Source organism: Aptenodytes forsteri, unplaced genomic scaffold (assembly GCF_000699145.1).
Source record: "Aptenodytes forsteri isolate BGI_AS27 unplaced genomic scaffold, ASM69914v1 Scaffold227, whole genome shotgun sequence".
Lineage (NCBI taxonomy): Eukaryota > Metazoa > Chordata > Aves > Sphenisciformes > Spheniscidae > Aptenodytes > Aptenodytes forsteri.
In genome coordinates, this window is record NW_008795365.1 from 1,825,866 (window position 1) to 1,847,909 (window position 22,044).

The 22,044-nt window shown below is 34.7% G+C and overlaps 1 protein-coding gene across 1 annotated transcript in view; it reads left to right on the plus strand.

Annotated features, from left to right (window-relative positions):
- The window catches only part of LRBA (LPS responsive beige-like anchor protein), a 423,640-nt gene that overhangs the window by 99,754 nt on the left and 301,842 nt on the right, over positions 1-22,044 (plus strand). Inside the window, exons 30-33 of the mRNA XM_009280244.2 lie at positions 5,925-6,065; positions 16,070-16,144; positions 16,398-16,531; positions 18,839-18,900. Of these exons, the coding sequence (XP_009278519.1) occupies positions 5,925-6,065; positions 16,070-16,144; positions 16,398-16,531; positions 18,839-18,900 (412 nt within the window). The remainder of the gene's footprint in view (positions 1-5,924; positions 6,066-16,069; positions 16,145-16,397; positions 16,532-18,838; positions 18,901-22,044) is intronic.

The window sequence follows — 22,044 nt, forward strand, 5'->3', positions numbered from 1 at the left end:
TCCTCCCCCCCCCCCGATCTCATGGTTTTGAGAGTCTCTTATTCTTCCTTTCTCCTTGGGTATTTCAAGGGGGACATAAGAGAATGGGTATTATCTACAGACAGCAGAGCCCATAGAATGACACTGACACGGCAGGCTGCTTTCCTGGCTCACAAAGTAGAAGTAAAAGTAAGTCTCTGATCCTCTTTGTTGGTCTTCTGCTCACTGCATAGGAGCCCTGCAGTGGGCATCATTCTGGTAGCCTGGAACAAGACTAACTTTTGGTTTTGAATCAAAACCTTTACCCCATAGGGAAACAAACTGTCACCTGTGTTGCTGTTCAATGCTAAAAAATGGAATGCTAAGACTTAAATCTGTATAAATTCCTATATGTCAAGAGGAATTAGAGCTCATGTAAATATTTTTAAATTATAGTGAGGTCATCAGTTTGGCCTGGCCCATGTTGTATTAGGAATATTTGACTCGCACCCAAGGAAAATCTGTAACTTGAAATATATTTCAAATTAATTGCAGACTTGCCAACTTAAAAAAAAAAAAAATGAGGAAAATGTAATCAAAATTTAGGAGGTATTTATAGATATTTTGTATCTTTATATTGAAACAGAATAATCAGTGATTTGAAACCAAGAAAGCTTTCAATAAGTTAATCCTTATTTGGATTTGGCAGAATAGATCATTATTGTGTAAGCCTTTGTCTGTGATGGAAGTCAGTGTTCAGCTCAATGGTCTGTGCTCATTCAGCAGTGAATAATTGTCTGCAACACGAAGGCTTCTTATACTTCAGCATAATTGGGACTAATAACACACTGACCTTCTGGCTAAGATGTATTTATGGTGGCTAGTTTTCACTGTGCCTGACCTGCGTTTATCAGTTCATGTGCTGTAAATTCCTACTTCAAACCTTAAATATTTGATTTTATATTAAAAAAGGCAAACATCTAATATAGTCATGTAAATGAAGCAACTAAACTATCAATTTTACCATAGTGCTTGAGGTCTGCTTGAAATACACCTTAAGAATATTTTTTTGTGAAAATTTTCTAGTTTATTTTATTTCTCCTGTATCTGAATATTATGATAACGGATGTTATAATATACAAATGTAACCCAAAAGTATAGAGTTAATTGAAATGGTGTGATAATGTGAATGTTAAGGAGTAAAATGTATGGATGGTTTTCTTCCATGTGACATGTCTCTACCCATGCGTGAGGTTGCTTAATGTAGGTTGCTATTCTGATGAAATTAATGCATGATTACAGATGTTTTTAAAAATATATTATTTTTGTAGATCTAAGGAAATATAAGGCCGCTTATTGATGAATATTTTAGTCACATGTGTAGCAATATTTAACTTTTTAAGAAATGCTTATCAGTTTAGCTACAAAAAAGGACTCTTATCTGTGTACTCCTTAAAAGCAAGTGCCCTATTACTTGAGATAAGTTGAAAGCACATTAATTTAAGACACTTCTCTGACAAATTTACCTGATTTAATAATGTGCTAAAATTTCCACATAGTTTATTTACTACAATATTTAATCTTGCTTTTCCACTGTCTCATATATTCTTTCTGCCAGTTGCATTCATTTTACTTGTATTAGCATTTAAATAATCTTTTGAAAGAAGAACACGAAGGAACATTGATGGTTAACAGCAAATGTTTTTGTTTGAACACAGCTGCATTTCCACCTAAATATTCAGAGAAAATACCATATTACTACACAAAGAAGGAAAAATGTAGGAATTTCAGAATCTAAGTAAAGAAACATGACCAATGTTTATGCTTCAAATATCTTAATTTGCTTTCCAGTATGTGGTAAATATGAATCTGTATGTGATTGCTGAGCCATACTTTCATACCTTGAAGAAGGCCTGGAAGTGGAAGCTCCTAAAACAAATCCTGCAACTGTTACATTGGTCAGTTACACTGCTGAAAGACAAGACATACATAGTAGTAAACATTACATTACAAATAATGCAGCAATGCATAGCCATAAAGTAATTATGTTAAGATACTTCGATGTTTTGGTTTGTTGTTCTTGAACTATTTTAAGAATTTTTTGAATCAGAACGTCATTGCAACTGACCAGAAGACAGAGAGAAAGTACATTCAGGGTTTGGGATTTCTTTACATCACGTTTTTGGACAATATACAGCGCTTCTTTTGGCTGTGCGCTTCAGATTGACACAGCTGTCAGGAGGAGGGACCTTCTTTCCTCACCAGAAATACTGTTTATTTTATTTTGGCTGGAAAAATCAGAATCATTTCAGTTGACTGTTGAAGATCACTATCTGAAATAAATTCTGTTCAGAACTAGTCTGAGGCTAGGTTATGGTGAGTTGTTCAAAGCCTCTGTTTTCTTCCAAGATTCAGATTTTTTTAATGTGAAGCAGCAATTTCTCCAGCCCCTATACTGTTGCCTTTTATCTTGCTGGATAGTTATGGAGCACAGCAGAAGTCTTTGGCTGTGGTGCATCATGAACACTCTGAATCCTTAAGCAAGCTTGTAACAGAGAGGACCAAGATCTAACATGACCTTTAAATATAGGAATTATCGTAGAATTTATGAAGTAGATTTTTAAAATTTTTTTAATTTTTTTATTTCTTTTTTTAGCTAAAAGCTAAAACTTTTTTTTTCAGTGAGGTATGATAAACAACCTGAGTTTCTCAGAAAACTTTGTGAGAGTCAGTGTCTCTTGCTCAAAGCATGTGGTGACTGTGTCTGGAATACACATGTGCACATCCATGTGTACTGTTTATAAGGCAGCATACGTTCTTCTGCATTTCAAAGTCTGAAACCTGTACTTACTCATTTTTATTCCTTGAATCAAAGCAAAAGAAATTATGTTGGGTAATTAAAAAAAAAAAAGCCTGCTAACAGCTCTACTTTGCAGCTGTGTATTAGTTCCATATTCCTGGTGCTAGTAATCAGAGTGTCTTCCTTGAAGTGAATGCCATTGCGAGATACTGAAAATTATAATGGAGGTGTTAGAATATAATTCCTTTTTTATGTACTTCATGGAAAGCAAGTTCCTGAAGGTGAGAGTAGCAGCTGTACTTGTATTCCCAAACTTCTACAGATTTGAAGGTGAGAAGGTATACAAAAGATCTTAAAAAGCAAAAGGGACTATTGTGGTCATTTACTGCTGTCTGTCACAGCCCAGGAAAAAAAAAAGTTAATTCCTTTGCTTGAATGCACCTCTCCTTGGGTAGCTATAGAGAGTCTGGCAACTTGCTGAAACTGCTCCCTCAGTGCAAGTACACTTAAGCACTTACACACAGCACCTTCTACTGAAGGTCAGTAGAAGTTTACAGGAAGGAATGATAATATATAGTGTTGTGTCAGAAACAGCACAGAAAATGGAAGACTGTTGTAGCTGGGATTTCTTTTGTCTCCAATCACTGTCAGCTGCAGATGAGCAGTGTTAAACTAACAGCTCCATCCGCACACAGGCTTCCCTGCTCCCATGCAGTTCCAGAACTGTTACTTGCTCTGTGAGGAGCTTCTTGTAGTAGTGCTAAAGATTATTCCTGTTCTAAAATTCCTTCTTGATCCTTCCAGCATGTTCATTTCTGTATTTTCATCTGAAAGGGGGCAGTTCTAATATATAAAATTAGTCACAGTTCAGCCATTTATGTATAATTTTTTTAAGGTGCGGGTCTGGCTTGCCCTTTATATCTTAAAATACCACCTGTTTCATAGTTCCCGGGGCTCTTAGTAGAGTCAGAGAGTAGGATCAGTAGCGTTCATGGGCATTCAGAGAACACAGCCATTCTGATTTAGTGTTTTGAGAGAATTCTGATTGACTTTAAGCCCTGGAAACAGAAAACTTCTCTAGAAGAATTGTTTTTACCCTCAAGGTAATTTGGTGTTTTCCAATTTAAAATTAATTACATGGATTATATGTTTTGAACAGACACTACCTATATGTGCACAGTTGCCATCTACATATGCACCAAAATTGGTCACTAAACATTCTCCCATATCACCTTGCATCCAATAAAATTGTGTGTATATTAGTTAGCAGTAAATGGATAATTGTTTCTGTAACTTAGTGGGTGTGCGAAGAAATATTTCCGGCTTGTGCACTGTGATCTCAGAGTCCACATGAATAGACATGTATTTGTAATATGTCTGTACTATTTGGGTTTAATATTATTGATAAATATTTCTTGAATTGGATAGCTATACAGTAAAAGAACTTAAAATCTGTAAAGGAACACACCTGGGCTTCAGTGCTGGATCATAAACATTGGAGAAATGTCCAAAAGTTTACTATATGTGGATGCATCTTGTACTCAGTAAACTTGTATTAATTTCCCAGCCCCTTCCAGGTATTTGAATATGTGTTATAGAATAGTAGTAACAGTTTCCAGACAGTGAATGTCACAGAATCTTGAGCGAGAGATCCCCTTCTTATACCTGGGTGATGCAAAATTAATTGGTAATGTGGCTATAATTTAGAAGACAATCTAAATACATTAAGTTTTTTTAGTGCATTGTTCATGTTTCAGGGAAACTGACATGAACATATGAGCAAAATTCATGGTTTAGGCACAGTATCTTGACTTGGGGCTCAGGTGTTGTTGCTTCTATTTTTTTAGTGTATAGTTAACATTAGCAGTCACCCTTATAATGATATGACATGTACTGCCTCCAAGTATGGTGCCTGCCTACTCCTGCCATTAAGGAGGGTTGTTTTAATCAGTAACATGGTCTAGCTTCTGTGACATCCTTTGGACTGAAGAAGGGAGTCAAATGCAGTCCTTTTTACCCATTCTAACAACAACTATTTTAGAAATACTTGACAAAACTTCTTTGGTTGTTATTATCACACCTGAATTTGGGTCAAGTTTCTAAGTTACTTTATTTAGAAAATGAGTATTTTAAAGCTATTAAGGGAATACTTTCACTGTGTAGTTATAGTACTGTCAACAAAAGATGTGATTAAATAAATTGAATGTTGAAGACTTCCGGCTTATGGTTAACACCAGGTAATTAAAAGTAAGCGCTGCTGTGGGAGTGCATTATATATCAGCTGTACTCTTTACCTCATTAGTTGGGTTTTTGCATGTTTATGGAGCTAACTTGCAATTAAAAATGCCTTTAACGTATGCTTAACAAGGCCTTTTAGGTATTTGGAATAAAGTACTACAATTTAATTGAAATTGGTATAGCATAAATAGATGTCTTAGTAACATGTGAGATAAATCTCCATGCCTAACTTGTCACTTTGCATCTTTTCCTCTTGTGTAATCTTTAATGCTGACTATAAGGCCTGACATTAAGTTGTATAAAAGATGGAGGTTCTCTCTTCAACTCCAAAGAATGTTTTGATTTGTTATATAAGTAAAACTTGATTGACAAGATATACTCAAATTCATGCCTTAGCCATATTTTTAAGATGTGTGAATGTTTGTATGTGCACATGGATTTGTGTTAGGATGTTTTTAGCTATAGCATATCCTTCTTCAATTAGTCTTCTGTTCTGCATTAGAATACTAGAAGTAGTATACTGTCAAGGCAACCTTCAGTGTTGATAATTTATCTCAATGGTTTAATTTTGAATACTGTGATATCTTTTGTAAATAGTTGCCTGAAGTTTAAAACCAAATCTTAGGGAAACTAAGGTGAAAAGTAAAACCTACTTGCAGGTCACTTATCTTGCCGATCTTCTAACTGTGTGCTTGTTTGTCAGGGGTTTTGCGGAAGTGGATGAGATACTAAAGTGTACCATAAAAACTAAACAAGGGTGAAGTGTCCTTTAGCTTAAGGTAGATTGCCAGAGATGATGGAAAAAGAAAATAGGGAAGGAACGGTACTTTTGCAGGACATAGAAGTGTATGTGCTAGATGTGTAAACAAGGATCATGTTGTGTGAATCTTCATACAGTATTATTTACTAACTTTTTGTCTTCATCTAGGAGTGTTGTTGTACCACCGAAGAAATCAACCATTTCCTCTTCTACAGCTGCTCATATGGGTATTCCTACAAATGCTGTCAGTGTGGTTTCTTCTTTAGATTCAGCCCAAGCCCCGGATTTGTCAGGAGAATCTCCTGGTGAGTGAGGGTAAATTAGGCAACTTAAATCCCAACCCTTCCGCTCTTGCTTCTCGCTTCCTCACCATTCACTCTGTATACAAATGAGCAAGTTTTTGTTACGTGGATTTTGTTGTGTGTTATGTGAAGATGTGTGTTATGTGAAGATGAGATGTTTTTCAGTAGTTATCCATATCTCAAAACACTGTAGATGAGAACAATTGTTTTTCAGACATTAAGTTATTAGTTGCCTTCCATTGTAATACTGATTTGTGTGTGTGTGTGTATATATATTATCTGTCTATAGATGAGTCTTGCTTATACTAAGAATATTGGTACTTATTGCTGGTTGTATTTGCTTAGGGGAAAATGTGCCAATGATCTGCAAAGACGGTGTTTTACACTTTTTTTTTTTAAACTACTGGAGTGCATGTGGTATAACATGTCCTAAATTATCAAGTCAGACAAAAGGACCTTGAGACCTTTGTATCCTGCATACTACTTTGTCTATATCTTTGTCATGTGCCCTCACATAGCAGCTTGCAGGCCTGCATTTGTTATCCGTGCCTCTAACAAAGACCAGTATCAGATACTTTACAGGAAAATAGATGTGACTCTAGGTTAAACTGGACCAATTGTCAGTGACATTATATGGGTTCATGAATATAAGAATTCATCTTTTTAGATATTTTCTGAGAGTTTATCCTCCAGATCATTTTATTATTCCTATTTGATGCTGTAGCTACACAAATGTAAAAAATAACCTGTTTATAAATAAAAAAACCCACAAAAGTAGTGTTGTATTTAAAAAAAAAAAAAAGCTTTGCTAAACTTTTTGGGGTTCTCCTTTTGCCTTCATCTAGCAGAACAAATACAAATGTCTGAGCAATATTTGTCATAATTTCAGGATTTCTTACAGTTTTTGTAAAGCAGGCATACTATATTAACTTATATTTAGTATAAATATGGAATATTCTAAAGAAAACTTTTTGTTACAGATTTTTTTGTTATGTAAAATATAACATTATTTATGCATTGTAGGGTATTTGTCCAGGGATATATGTGTTAGTGCTAAGTAGGACTGAAAATTATATACAAGTGTTTCCAATAGCTTTAGCCTGAGGTCAGATTCAGTGTTGATGCTGAACTAATTGCTTTGGACATTTTTTTCAGTGGGGACAAAATTGAGTAGGTTGTTTATAAGCAAGCGGTCCTTTGAACCCTTAGTCTCTCTGGTCATTCTGTATGAGATAAATGATGTTTAACCTTATATGCTGTGTCAAAGGCATGCTTTTCTACTTAGCCATGTTTAAGTCACAAGGCTGCGTAGGATCTCATAATTGTTTGTGTCCATGAAGTTTAACATCAAGACTTAGAACTGATTTGCATTTTAATCAAGGAAATCTTGATCTGTGCCTGATTATTGGTGTTTCTTTTCAATGTTTGAGTTTCTTGCTTCCTGTTTTTATGAACTTACATCCAAATTGCAAAGACTGAGGAAAAAAAATGTAATCCCTTGTCACGTCCTCTAGTACTCGTGTGTCTGGAAGATATTTGTTGCCATCTTCAACTGCCCATTGCATTTCTTGGGAAAATCAAAAAGGTTTTGTTCCAGCCACAATAAAGAAGAGCTATTGAAATCTAGTACGTTGTTGTTATTTGCAAAAGGGAGAATCCATTTTGTCACTGAAATTGCAGGAGGTAGCACTATACTAGTCTAGGAGTAATGTTTGGACTAGGAAAATTAGCTGTCTTTTAAAATGTCACAGTTCTTTGGGGAAGATTGGCTCTGAGCAGCTGATCTGGTTTTAAAATAATAAAACCTTACCTACATTGAAACTGTTCAAAATAATTGCTAGTTTGTTAACTTCTTACTGGTTTACCCAGGTTAGATGTGGGCTTAATTATTACAGTATCTGAAGTCAGTATTCACTTGCTTTTAATAGAAACAAAACAGATGAACACTGATTTTCAGATTTAGTCAATCTTTTAAGAACGTATAGAAGAAAAAAATAAGCGGTCCTGTGCCTGTAGAATGTATAAGAAATCCAGACAATAAACAATACTGATGTAGTTTGTAACTGTGTGACTTCCAGCATGTCTGGGAGTTTTGGCAAAAATTGGACATGTAATCTGAACTGATATGCATAAAAAGAAACTAATCAGGATTAAAAATAGTAGACATGTTTAGACTGGCAATCTAATTAATTAAAAGAAACAGTAAAGGGATAAATTAAATCATGCCTTACCAGATTAAAACGTGAGAATGTTTCTTTTTGCCCCAGTAAAATAATGGCATGGAAACAAAAATTTTGCAGAGTTGGAGTGGTTTACACTTATGTTGCTCATGTAACTTGCATGCATTTAAGTTTGAAATAAAGTTCTGTATAAGGCCTTTAACTTTTTTATTTGAGGATACAAGTAGCAATAAGTGAGCTTCCTATAAAACCAAAATATAATATATATAATTTTCCCCTGAGTTCGTCACATGTTCTTTCACTAATTTTTGTTTTCATGCAGCAGAGAATCAATACATTGTTCTCATTTTTTTTCAGCTAACATTCATTGTAAGTCTGTTTACTTTTGTAATTAAGAAAAAAAAGAATTTAATCCTTTTTTAAAAAGTGCTGAGACTAGGGGTTTATGTAGTGAATATAAATTTTGGGCTTTTTCACATTTTATATGAAGGCTATTTATTAAACATTATTGCTACATTTAAAAATACATTTCAGCTGTTTTTTCTGAAGTCAAAGAATTTTTTAAAGTGAGTTTTGTATGCATTTGTTTGATATGTTTTAAAAACTGATTGAGCAAACGGAACCCTAATATAATAACATACAATGCTTTACTATGGACGCTTGAGTTGATTTAGTCCAAAACAGAGATGAAAGGGAGATACAGACATTGAAATGGAATTAAACAGCAAGTGATAGTGTTTTAGTTGTAATGTGTACATAAGCATAATTTGGGAATAAGTTTTATTAGTGAATATATTTTGGGCTTTTTCACATTTTATATGAAGGCTATTTATTTTTATACTTTTTTAAATAAAAAAAAAAAAAATTTAAAATTTTTATAAGTTGTCTGAAGTTTATTCTTTGAAATATTCTTTTCAGCAGTTCTAAAATCAGGAGTGCTACATGGAGGATGTAATCTGAACTGATATGCATAAAAAGAAACTAATCAGGATTAAAAATAGTAGACATGTTTAGACTGGCAATCTAATTAATTAAAAGAAAAAGTAAAGGGATAAATTAAATCATGCCTTACCAGATTAAAACGTGAGAATGTTTCTTTTTGCCCCAGTAAAATAATGGCATGGAAACAAAAATTTTGCAGAGTTGGAGTGGTTTACACTTATGTTGCTCATGTAACTTGCATGCATTTAAGTTTGAAATAAAGTTCTGTATAAGGCCTTTAACTTTTTTATTTGAGGATACAAGTAGCAATAAGTGAGCTTCCTATAAAACCAAAATATAATATATATAATTTTCCCCTGAGTTCGTCACATGTTCTTTCACTAATTTTTGTTTTCATGCAGCAGAGAATCAATACATTGTTCTCATTTTTTTTCAGCTAACATTCATTGTAAGTCTGTTTACTTTTGTAATTAAGAAAAAAAAGAATTTAATCCTTTTTTAAAAAGTGCTGAGACTAGGGGTTTATGTAGTGAATATAAATTTTGGGCTTTTTCACATTTTATATGAAGGCTATTTATTAAACATTATTGCTACATTTAAAAATACATTTCAGCTGTTTTTTCTGAAGTCAAAGAATTTTTTAAAGTGAGTTTTGTATGCATTTGTTTGATATGTTTTAAAAACTGATTGAGCAAACGGAACCCTAATATAATAACATACAATGCTTTACTATGGACGCTTGAGTTGATTTAGTCCAAAACAGAGATGAAAGGGAGATACAGACATTGAAATGGAATTAAACAGCAAGTGATAGTGTTTTAGTTGTAATGTGTACATAAGCATAATTTGGGAATAAGTTTTATATAGTATGTGAGCATCCTCCACCTGTAGATGTGATGTCAAAATTGCTTGGTTGAGGTAGGATCTGTGTTGAAATATTAGTCAGTCTATGTGGTTCCAGATGCCTCCGTTGCCATTTGCATGTGCTCAGAATTCATCAGCCTCCTTCCCAATATTTTTTCCTGAAGTTTGCATCTTGCCTGTAGCTCAAGGTCTGTGAGTATCTCAGATGTTTGACCCTTAAGACTGTCCTAAGCTCATATCAAGTGGATGTGACATGTCCTGGCCTACCAAATACAAAGTGTTGACAAGTTGGAAAGATAACCATCTAAGCTCACTCTGTTCCTCTGGTTCTTTGAAAGAGGGTGAAAACATGTTTTGGCCTCAGACAGCCTGGCGTTTTCGCAGGAGAAGTTTCTTCACCTTTACTCATTCAAGCTGCAGAGTATTTCATAGCACAAAAAGCCTTTCCTGAATACAAATGTGCCCCTTGTGGTCTAAACTTGCGCGACAGTATGTTGCTGATGTCTGATATTTGGTTGTTGGTCTGCTAGAATTGCTACTCCAATTGTTGAAAGAATGGAGAAAATAAAGCCCCTTTGTGGCCCATGTTGAGCCAATCATTTGTCTCTTATGGAGGGTGGTATTGAGCAAAAGAGCATATTTACTAGTAATAATCTAAGGAGGAGGAATTCACTTGAGTTGTTTCTTCCTTGGATTGGCTCATAGGCTGGATGTGAGATTTGGTGCAGAGATTTTACACATGCTGTGTCCAGTAAGGGCTATTGGAAAGGCAGGACTAATGTTTGGATAGGCAGGACTTGGCGGAGTTGTCTGAGCTATTGTGAATATACTAGTGGGATGCTTGTATTTTTGTTTGTCGCTTAGTTTTCCTTTTAAGTGTTTCAATTACAGTGGTAGTGTTCTGAAGTGGTGTGAACTTTTTTGAACTGTTTTGCAGTTTGCTCCCACTGTTTTCTCTGATACTCTGAGTTTCTCTGTTTATGTACTTGAAGGATTTCACGTGTTTTATTAGTGCTTCATGCTAAAGAATGCAGTTTTGAGGCTTTCACTATTCAGTTTGCAAATGGTTGTTCAAATATAATTTTTATAAAGAGGGAGAATGAAAAGTCTGTAGGAAGCAGGAGTGAATTGCATCTTGTCCTTACTGACACTCTGAGTGTTGAAAACACTGAGAAGTCCACTCAATTTCTGTTGCCTGCCTCCTCCCCCTCTTACTTGAAGTTATTTGAGGTTCACTTGTTTAGCCTCTGAGCCACACAGAGTTGCCTGCAGGATTTCTGCTTCTCCTGAGCAGAGACGTGGAGACTGTTGCCCAAAGTGTGAAGTCATAAACAAGGCCATGTCAAAGGCTGAGGTGGATGCTTGGAAGAAACCTGGGAATAAGCAGTAACAGGAGATAAAAAAGGAGTTGTGACTCCTGAATTCTAGTCCTACATATAGGAAAATGTAAATTTTCTCCCACAGTTGCCTTGTTTTGCAAAGAAGAATGGTATTCATTGATTTTTATACATAGGTGAAAATAACCTTGAAGTCTCGCAATAAAATAAGTTAGCAGGAGACAAGCTAAAGTAAGAAAAATGAATGTGAAGTGAGTTACCATCAGTGCATAGGTAGTTCAAGAAATTCACTGGATTATAGTAACTATTTCAAAGAGAATTCTGACTGTACAGTGATAGTAGTTGAAGGTTAGTTACCAAAGCAGAATGACACTTTTAAAAATCTCAAATGCTAATGATATGCAATGGAAACGGTTTAATACTGTTTCAGTATAAAAACTGTTTTAAAGCAACTTCTCTTTAGAGAGTGCGCCATTGTTTTGTGAAATCTGTTTTGGTTTAACCTACAGATGTGTTTATGTAACAGATCCCTTATATTAGCTTGTAAAACCTTTCATTGTAGTCTTGCATTGTACACTTCCAGCCCCGGAAGTGTATTTTTGAATGAGCTCATTATTTTACCAGATACTCCTTTCATAAAGGGCATCAGTGTATTTATGTATGGTAGGTCTGTTGTACAAAACTAAGAGGTATAGTTATTTAATTAAACTCTGTTTTTTTTTTTTTTACCTCATCTCCATCCTCCCAGATAAAGGATATGATGCACTGCTTGCGTATTGCCAAGTGTACTTTGTAAGTGTATATGCGAAAGCATAAGGATCTTGCACAAGGAGTTTCTTTAACAATATTTTATTGCTAGAGACATTATTTGTTTGGACCTTTGGGGACCTTGAATAAACAATAAGGTTTCACTGTAAGGGTGCTAGACAGATGATCTATTTGCATTTTCTTTTATGTTCTTGCAAATGTCTGTAAAACTGTCAGTTTGAAGGAGCCAGTTTATCAGTGAAAGGATAAGGAAGAGATAAGTCAGTCCAGTTCCACATGTTTGAGTAGCTACTGCACTTACCCACATGTGTGTTGTGGATGAAAATATGCTACTGAAATATTTTCTTCTTTTTTTACTAAAGGCAGGAAAAATAGTAGAATAAAAAGCCACTTCTGAGTTAAATAAAGTCAAAAAAGTACTTCCACAAAACAAAATTTGAATGCAAAAATCAGTATGCCTAATCCTATCTAAAAAACCCCTGAAATTCTCAGCTGTGGTAAATCTGAGATTCACCCCTTTTAGTGAAATATATCTGAGTTTGGAATGTGGATTTAGGTGATGATAAGCTTGAAGAAATTCAGGCCATAAATATCCTTGCATAATCTTCAAAAAGAGTATCAGTTTATATGGGTGCCTGCCTTATGCTGTTGTCAAATTCAAATTATCGGTGCTTTTTCTGTTATGTCTATATTTAAAAGTTGATTTTAACTTAAAACTTCATAGAGTTTTACATTTGTACCTAATCTGTTATGCACAATTTGTTTTGATTTCTAGAGGAAAAAAAATCATGTCCTGTGTTGTTGGTGATTTCCTTTACCTCCCACTCTAACCATTTTTACCAGTGCCATTGTCTGTAAAAACAGAAAACCAAACAAAAAATCCAACCCATCCCACAAAATAAAACAAACAACAAAACCCCCAAGTTACCCCGGATTGAGTGTATGTCTGTTAGCCTCGTGATGGCTATTATGCCCTTTCATAGTCCTTGCAGATGTTTCCCTTCAATTTTTTTCTAATTTTTCCTTCAGTTATTTTGCTTGTGGCCTATGTATTGCACTGAATTATTTTAATCTCATTTAAATGTAAAACTCATGCTACTATGCTGCACTGTTAAAGTCTTATTTTTTTACTGATGAAGTGATCCTTGATTTTGCCATGCATTTAATATGGTGGGATTTTAATTGTATATACTTTTGACTTTCTAATATACACAATAATTAGTGGATTACTGGTCACAGATTCTATATGTAGTAAAAAGCATGCAAGCATTTATATAACAAGACATTCTGCATGTGCAATCTGCATGTTGAGAGGACTTTCTTATTTTGAAGGCTTTGGATGCCATTTCAGTTTTCTGTTGAACTACCCAGATCAGTGCGCTAATTTCCCCTTATGGACGGTGTATGGGTTTAAGTCCACTAACTGGGCATGTGGACTTCAGAATATTTTCAAGTTAGAGGGACTTGTTTAATGAGAATAGGGATATTGGACTTTAAGGAGAAAGCTGGGAATTCTAGTGAAATTATTTACATATAAAGTTTGTCATGAAAATGAAATAATTGCTTTAAAGTCTTAATCCAACAGGCAGCATACTGTGCATACTTAAGTATGCACTTTACTTCATACTTAAGTATGAATGTAGGGGGCGGGGGGGGGCAGAAAAAAAGACTGTAGCTATTAAGTATCCCACAAACAACTGGAGTCTTTGGAACTGCTGAATCATGTGGCTTGTTGCCCTCTGTGGGCTTTGTTTTTCTGTACAGGAGGCTCTGTTCTAATTTTTGGCACATCATTTGACTGTTTTTCCTTTGGGAATACCCAAAATACTTTTTGGTGGTTTGACTATGTAAAACTAGATCTTAAAGAAATGGAATTATATCTGTGAAAATACTGAAAATATTTACAGAATCTAGCCATCACCATTGAAGTTTTCAGAAATATATCTTTGATTTGCCTTTATTAGATAAATTGTTTAGGAAACAATGCCCAGAAGATTCAGATTCCACCTTGCTTTCAGCTAACTCTTTGTTCCCCACTTTCTTGTCCTCCATTTTGTATGGCCCACTCAAAATTTTTCTCTGACCTCGTCATCCCATACAAAAGTCAAAAAAAGGGCTTCATGTTGAATTTATGAAAAGCATCAGCGAATCACGTTCACAAAGATATTTCCCATGTATGAAGAAATAAAAAGAAATAAGAGCAAAACTTTTCACCATTTTGATGCAGTAGTTTAATTTATTAGTTTCTGTGCTGCCTTTGAAGCAAGATTAGAGAAAAACATTTTCCCCAGACAGGAAAAAAACCCACAAAACCCCAGCATTTCTGGGGGGAAGCTCTGTATGCCAGTGTTTTGGAGCAGAAGTTTGAAATTTGACAGGAGAAATAAACTTAGTATCTCAGGGATCTGTCTTCGCCATCTTTTTACAAATCTGTTCCACTTCAGTTAAGTAGAAAGACTTTGAAAAGTTGGAGTTAACACATTTTGGTAAACACTTTCAAGATCTTAGCAGCCTATTTCCAGTCAGGTTGCATTTAAATGAGCTTGCTCCAGTGTAGGTGGGATGATCAGCAATTTTTCTATAGTTACAGTTCTGAAAAGGGTCATGTCTTTGCTAAGGTAGATGTGAGAACTGAAATGATTAAACTCTTTTCTTTCATGCTTTTTTCTGTTTTTTTTGTTTGGGTTTTTTTTTTTCTTCCCCCTTTTCCAGCAGCATAAGAATCTGAAACGGGCGAGGTGAGAGGAAAGAGAATAGGACAGGGTCTAAGGCTGGAAAGAGATAGGATTGCAGATGAACTAGAAGCAGTCATGCTCTTGGGAAATGCACAGAAATCTGTCTGCTAAGATTCATTCCTCTCTATAGTTAGGAATGCAATGCAAGATTTGTGAGTCACCATTCCTATCCTGGCAGCAAATATCTGTGAAATCTCTGGCTGTCTTGCTTACCCCCTCTTCATCATTGCTAATACCAATCCATACTGCAGTATGGAGGTTGCATTTCTCTTTATATACTGAACAACAGAATTTAGTATTTACAGATTCCTACTCTGCTGATGAGAGCCATGTAGTGTCAATTTGACATAACACAATTGCTTTTTTTTTTGTAAGCGTAGGATACATAAATGACCCAGTCTTCCCTATCAACCTTTGAATAATTGATGTGGCAAAGTTAATAACTCATAAATGAGGTTATACCACTGCCATCATGCTAATGATGCTGGCAGTGCAATGGAGAATTTTATCATAGCTGTCTTTGTCAGAGTCCCAGTGTTGCAAAAATTTAAGCCAGGCTGTTGAAAATACCCACTCATTTTGTATTCTGCTTCGTTTTGACACAAATATGTTTTCATTTTAGACAAAAAATTAAGGGTTTTCTGTGCATGTTACTTGAAATTGGATGAGCACTTCCAGTAACCAAAAGAGATGCTTTAAAATGTTACCATTTGGCTTTATATTAGTATATATATTATATATTAGTATTAGTATATATTAGTACACTACAGGAGTATTAAGGGTGTAAGATGTTATTTGTATTCACTCCTTAAGGCTGCAAGTGTTCTTAAATTTGTTCAGAGAGAATCATGGCTTATAAGGCCAGAAGGGACCACTGCAGTCTAGTCTGCCTTCACAAAGCAAGCGGCAAGGCTTCATTGAATTACTTTCTATTTGTGGTAGAGCAAAATTTAAAAAGCTTGCCATGGCATCCCTGGTAAATATGAATGTAAGTAAATAGGAGTCTAATAACAAAAAAAGTTTGAGGTACAAAGATGTGAAAGGGTTTACCTAGTCCTCACACACACTTGAAAACCATGGTTTCTCAGAGGTTGAGCTTGAGGCTTAGGTTTCTGGTGCAGTTGTCTAACCTCTGGCATGTTTTCTTATATAATTCATTTATTTATTACTTTCTCTTGTAGGAAGGGGATCATCTAATTCAAAATTGCCATCTGTCCCTACAGTTTCTTCAGTGCCTGAGGATTCTGCTTCAAATATGAGGTAACTTCTTCAATTGAACATTTGAACAGCTGTGCTGTGGCTCACTTTTTTGATATTACAGTTGATGTTCTGATTCCACATCACTTAAGAATGTTGTTTTGCTGATGAAGGGTTGGGAAAATATGAGTGTAGGATTACTGGTTCCTTCTTATACATGTGTATCACTTAAACATTGTGAAAAACTATACTCCTTTCTACAAAATTTCAGCAACTTCCTTCTTTTTTTTGTTAATGATGTGTATCTCTCTACTAGTATTACAGACAGGCTTGAACATGCTTTGGAAAAAGCTGCCCCACTTCTGAGAGAGATTTTTGTGGATTTTGCTCCCTTTCTTTCTCGGACTCTTTTGGGCAGCCATGGGCAGGAGTTGCTGATAGAAGGTACAAGTAAGTTTCCATTTAAAAAAAAAGGGGTTTTTTTATGTGTGCTTTGTTTTACCTTGGAGACTCAAAATTTCTATATTTTTTTTCTGCTGGCTCTGCCTTAGAAGCTTTCTTCCTGCCTTCCCACACAGTGCTGTCCACTGGATTTCACTGCCTCCTGTTCCTTCTGTCTTTAGTCCTCTGAGGTCATCTGCTACCTCTTCACCTCCATCTCATCTCATAGTTTCCTATATCTCATTATGTGGGACTAACTGCTGTTGTCTCTTCCTTAGTTTTCCAACTCTTCCAGGGAATTGTCCCATAGAAGCTGGTGCATGAAATGTGTTTTGTGAGCCTTTAAAAGAAAACTTGGTGTCAGGGTCAACACTTCGATACAAAGTCGAGTATAGTGTAGAAAGTACAAAGACCTTGCATTTTTACTGTGATACTGTAACAGAAGGCTTCTTGGGAATTACACTGTAACATGCTCTCCTGCTATATCTCTTGCATGTGAATCTGCTTCTGTCTTTTTGGTTTCTAATTGGAAGGCAGTCATACAGATAAGAGGAATACATTGTCAGTATTGAGAAGAATTCTCTGGTACTTCTGAGAAGATGAAGATTCAGGTGCACAACAACGATCATGGCTCTTCCTGGTGTTGGCTTAAAATGGTTGAGCTTGAGATGATTTGAGTTTTCTTTCTACTGGTGGGTTTCTCTCTGTTTAAAAATGAGGCTCAGTTCTGCAACGCAGACATTAATGTCCTCAATTTAAAAAATCATGTTTATTGGAACACTGAATATAGTCGTGAACACCAGTTTTTCAATTTTCTCGTAATTTGGTTATATCATATAAATGGCTTTGTCTACTGATTTTTAGAGTGAAAATTGCAGGGTTTGTCCAGTTAAAGCAGTGTATTGAATTAGAGCCTGAGCTTGTTGCAGCTTCCAGTTAATGAAGCACTCCCATGTTAGAAGCTCATGATTGCTTAACTTGAGCTGATTGCTTGCACATGAGCTGTATTTGCTCTAATAGAGCTAGTTGCTTCCTGGGGAATTAAAGTTCTTGTTTTAAAACATTTTTGAAACTACTTGTTTTGTGGATTAGGACAGGCATCCTGTATGTAGTGCTGAATATGGTTAACATTGTCAGAAACACAATTGAGTATCAAACATTGATAAGTGTTTTCCTGAAGACTGCTGATATAAAAATTGAGACTTCATTAAACTTCACTGAAATTATTTAGTTTAGGAGTTTAGCTTGCCTACCTTTTGAGATAGGAAGAAGTGGCAGGAAGAAGTATATGAATTGTCTTCTGTAAGACTGAAAAAGATGGGATTCTACTTTTGATTATACATGTGGGCATCGCTTTAGCTGATAAACATTTTAATGGAAGCTGCCTTGTGAACAAATTTATTTCATTCATTTAATAAGAATAACAGGAAAGAGATTTTTCTCAAAGCTTTATTTGCCAGGGAAGTAAATGTCCTATTTAGTTACATTTTTTTCTTGTCTGAAGATAAAGAAAAGATAGTCTGGTTTCGAAGTATTTTGACTGTAGTATAGACTATATACACAGAGAGATGAGTATTTCATAGATTGGATGATCAAAAAAAAGCAGGAAAATTATTTGGAGTGTATGAACTGTCTAGACAAAAATAAACACACGAAACCAATTTTTGGACCTAAAAACCAGTCATAGACAAACCCAAAACAAAATGTGAATACAAATAATAATAATAACAACAATAGTCAAATTAGTTTATAAACAATTGAGAATATATAATAGGTTACTGCTTGCACTTCTGCTAAGGTTTAGTGTGGGGTTAAGGGTCAAAGTACTAATAAGAGTGTTTGGGATGTCTGCTGCCATGAAACAAAATGGAAACTTGATTGATAGCTGGGGGCTGAAAGGAGAACGCGCAATGGAGAAAGCAAAGGTCATAAAGCCATTTCCCTTCTCTGCATATATAATGACCCAATCCTTCAAGAAATAGCAAAATGTAGATACAGTGGATTAATATAACATATGTTAACCACACTTCTGATCATTTTGACATACAAACATTTATGAAACTGTGAATAATGGAGGTAATGTATTACTATTAGCTGCATCTTTAGATGCGAGGCATGGAATTTATGATCTCCCTCTCAGATACATACTTTTATTTTGTGCTGATGAAGTACAAAATTTAACTGGAAGTGGTATGAGAATTTCAGCTTTCTTTTGATTGTCAAAATGCTTCTATCTATTGCACTTCAAAATAGTTCGTGTTAACAGCTGGTGCCATATAAGCATGCATTTATGTATACTGTTTTTTCCTTTTGTAGGTCTTGTGTGCATGAAATCTAGCAGTTCAGTTGTGGAGCTGGTGATGCTTCTTTGCTCTCAGGTGAGGTTTAGGTAACAACGTTGTCTGAAATTGCTGTCTTTGAGCACAATAGAAATTAGAGTTAAAATTTTACTTCAAATTTGACTTAAATTTAAAGGTTATGTGTAATAGGTAAAAAGATTATGTGCAAGGCCTTTTGATTAAAAAAAAATAATAATTCATAGTAATTGTGTCTACTCAGGAGAGAGAAGATACTAAGGGTTTTATGTTACCTTACTATTGAACATTTACATAACCTTGATGGTGGTGTGCCTACGTCATTCTATGCTGTCATTTTTGTAAGACAAAATAGGATCAATAAAATATTAAGGTTATAGAAACAGATTGATTTCTGCATCTTGGCATGCCGAATCCTCTGGGATGAATAGAATTTTTCCTTTTGTATAGAATTTATGAAATGAGTGATAAATACTTTTGAAACCCTGTCATTCTTAATTGATTTGACAAGTACTAAGAATTTGAGAAAAATTTAAGAAAGCAACCCTGGTTGTCAGCAGTTTGGGTCATTCTACATTCCTAAAGGCAAAGTGATTTTAGATATTTAAGAACCTGAGAATTGCCTGTTCCTGTGGTTAGAAAAGAGCCAGAGCCTAAGGAACTTACTTAAAATTGTATATGCTATATTAATTCGATTTTCTTTTTGGGTTTCTTGCTTTCTTTTTTGTAATTAAATGGAAGACTGTTTTTATTGAGCCTTTCTTTTGGTGCCTTAAAAATGATACCTTTCTGGTAGTAAATTCCCCTACTTAAAACTTTAAAATAGCCTTTTTTAATGGGAATGGTATTGGTCTAGAGGTCAAGGGTTCTGACCCATTTCAAAACCTTTGACCTTCATTTACAACCCTTATGGTTTGCTTGCCTGACGAATAAGGATAATGCAAAATTAATGTTTCTTCACATCGATTTATTCGTTTTAGTGCCTATATTGCCAAATTTATTTAGAGTGTGCTGATAGACATTTCATGAATACAAATGAAAGAATCATAGAAGGTGTGAAAAATCGATAGTCTGCATTGTCAATAAAGTGCAATAAGAACAATTACTTCTGGAGATTACACCTAATAGATTTTACAATGAACTAGTGAAGAGTAGTTATGTTTTCTAGTGAGCTTATTATTAATGAATGTATCTAGAACTTTGCTCATCTACTTTTCCATCTTCCTCAGGAAGTATAATGTATTTTTGTCCTGAAAGGAATTTAATATTCCTTATGGAACTTTTGGAATTTAGAGATGGTTATTTTACATATGGCAATACTGCAAGTCGATATTGTTCGTGACTTCTAGAATACGAATTTGCTGCTGATTTAAATTAGAAAAGAAACCTTGCTACCAAGAAATCCATATACAAGTTTTACTGTTCATTCGTTAATATGTTAGAGTAAAACTAATCTGAGTATTAAATATGTGCCAGACAGCTTGGTATTACCATTTTAAAAATTAGTTTTTGGTATCCATGCTGCTTGTATCAATAATTAGTGGTTGACCTCTTTCCTTCTTTTGGTAGGGTAATCTAATCTTTTTTAAAATCATGTTGTGCGCTGTACTGTATGTCACTTGTTTGGTTTTGGGAAGTGGAAAGGATAAGGAATAAATGACGTGCTCTAATGCATCTATTTGTCATATGTGTCACAATGCCATTTAATGCTAATCTAATCAAATTGAGGATATCGTGATTGCTTAGCAGTGCTAGTTGCAGAGACTGAGGAGGTTCTTTGTGAAATAGTAGAAATAAACCAATAAAGTCACAAAGACCTTAAAGTCTTTTTAAAGTTACATAGCAGCTGTAATTTTTGGCAGAATATGAAAAATGATGTGAGAAATGAATCTAAAATTAGCTCCAGATGTATACAGATTGTTCTGGGGTGATAATTACATTTTTCACTTTGAATTTTCCTAATTCAAAGAGGTCAGCATGGCAATCACAGAAGTGATTTATTTTGTTAAGAAGTGAACTGTCTTTTGCTACATGAAAGCTTGAATGATATGAAATTGAATTTCAAGCTGACATTTTACAGATACTGGGAGGAGATGGGGTTGAGCTTGATTGATTTTTTTTTTCTTTTTTTCTTTTTTTTTTTTTGGCCCGAGATAGGGTGGGAAGTGAAGTGATATCCTTTTGCTAAAATTTTAATTAATTTTTAAGAGGAGATGGAGAGGATGAAGTGCCAAAGATCAAAAGATCAGGTCAAAAACTAGTTTTTAATCACATAAATAATGTGGCATAGTTACAAAGTAAGTATCTGCAAATTTGATTTAAAACTTCACAAATTTGTCAGCCATCATTTTATGAAATTGAAAGATTGCTCTGATTAATATCTTTGATGTTTTTTATGCTAACCTCTTTCTGAAAATTTGTTTTTAACACTGTATATGTGATGTAAGCACTTGGATTGTTTTTCTGAAACATCTGAAATTTTTCTGATGTTTATTTAGATTTGTGGCTGGAGTATGGTTTTTTCCTTTCTTAGAAGTGCAAAATGGAATAGTAACATCTCACAAGTAAATTTTTCATACAACTGTGAAAATAAAGCTCTTTCCCAGGTGAAGTGATTTTAAAAAAAATTCAAAAGATACCATTCTGTGAAACTATTTGTGACACATGGTTAATTTCTTCTCTTGCTTAAGGTTCATCTATTTAGGCATATGGAAAAAGACCGTTGCTTTTGTGTTTTAGTTTTGTGTTTACATGTTGATATATTGTTTTATGTTTAACACAAGGTAAAAAGAGAAACAGGTGGTTTGAGATACAGACAAAAGGCTTTTTCTAAGACAAAAACAGTCATATTTTTTGATAGACGCTACATTTTGAGACGTGTCTCTGTGTGTATGCTTACATTTATATAAATCTATCAAAACATAAAGAAATCCTTCATTTAATATTACTGCAAAGTGTTCCTGCTTATTTGACATTAATATCATTTTTGAAAGAATTGACGTTGCATTCAAGGCCACTTTATAAAAGCGTTGTGTTGCTCATCCTAATTCAGTCTGACACACATTCCAATAACACTACCTCCCTTCTAGGGTTTAAAACTAAATTTATGGCTGAGCATTGTGAAGTGCATCATTTAAAAATGGTTTCAACCCAAAACATCTAATAAATAAATAATGTGTATGGCTACTCAGTAGCAGACTTTCCAGA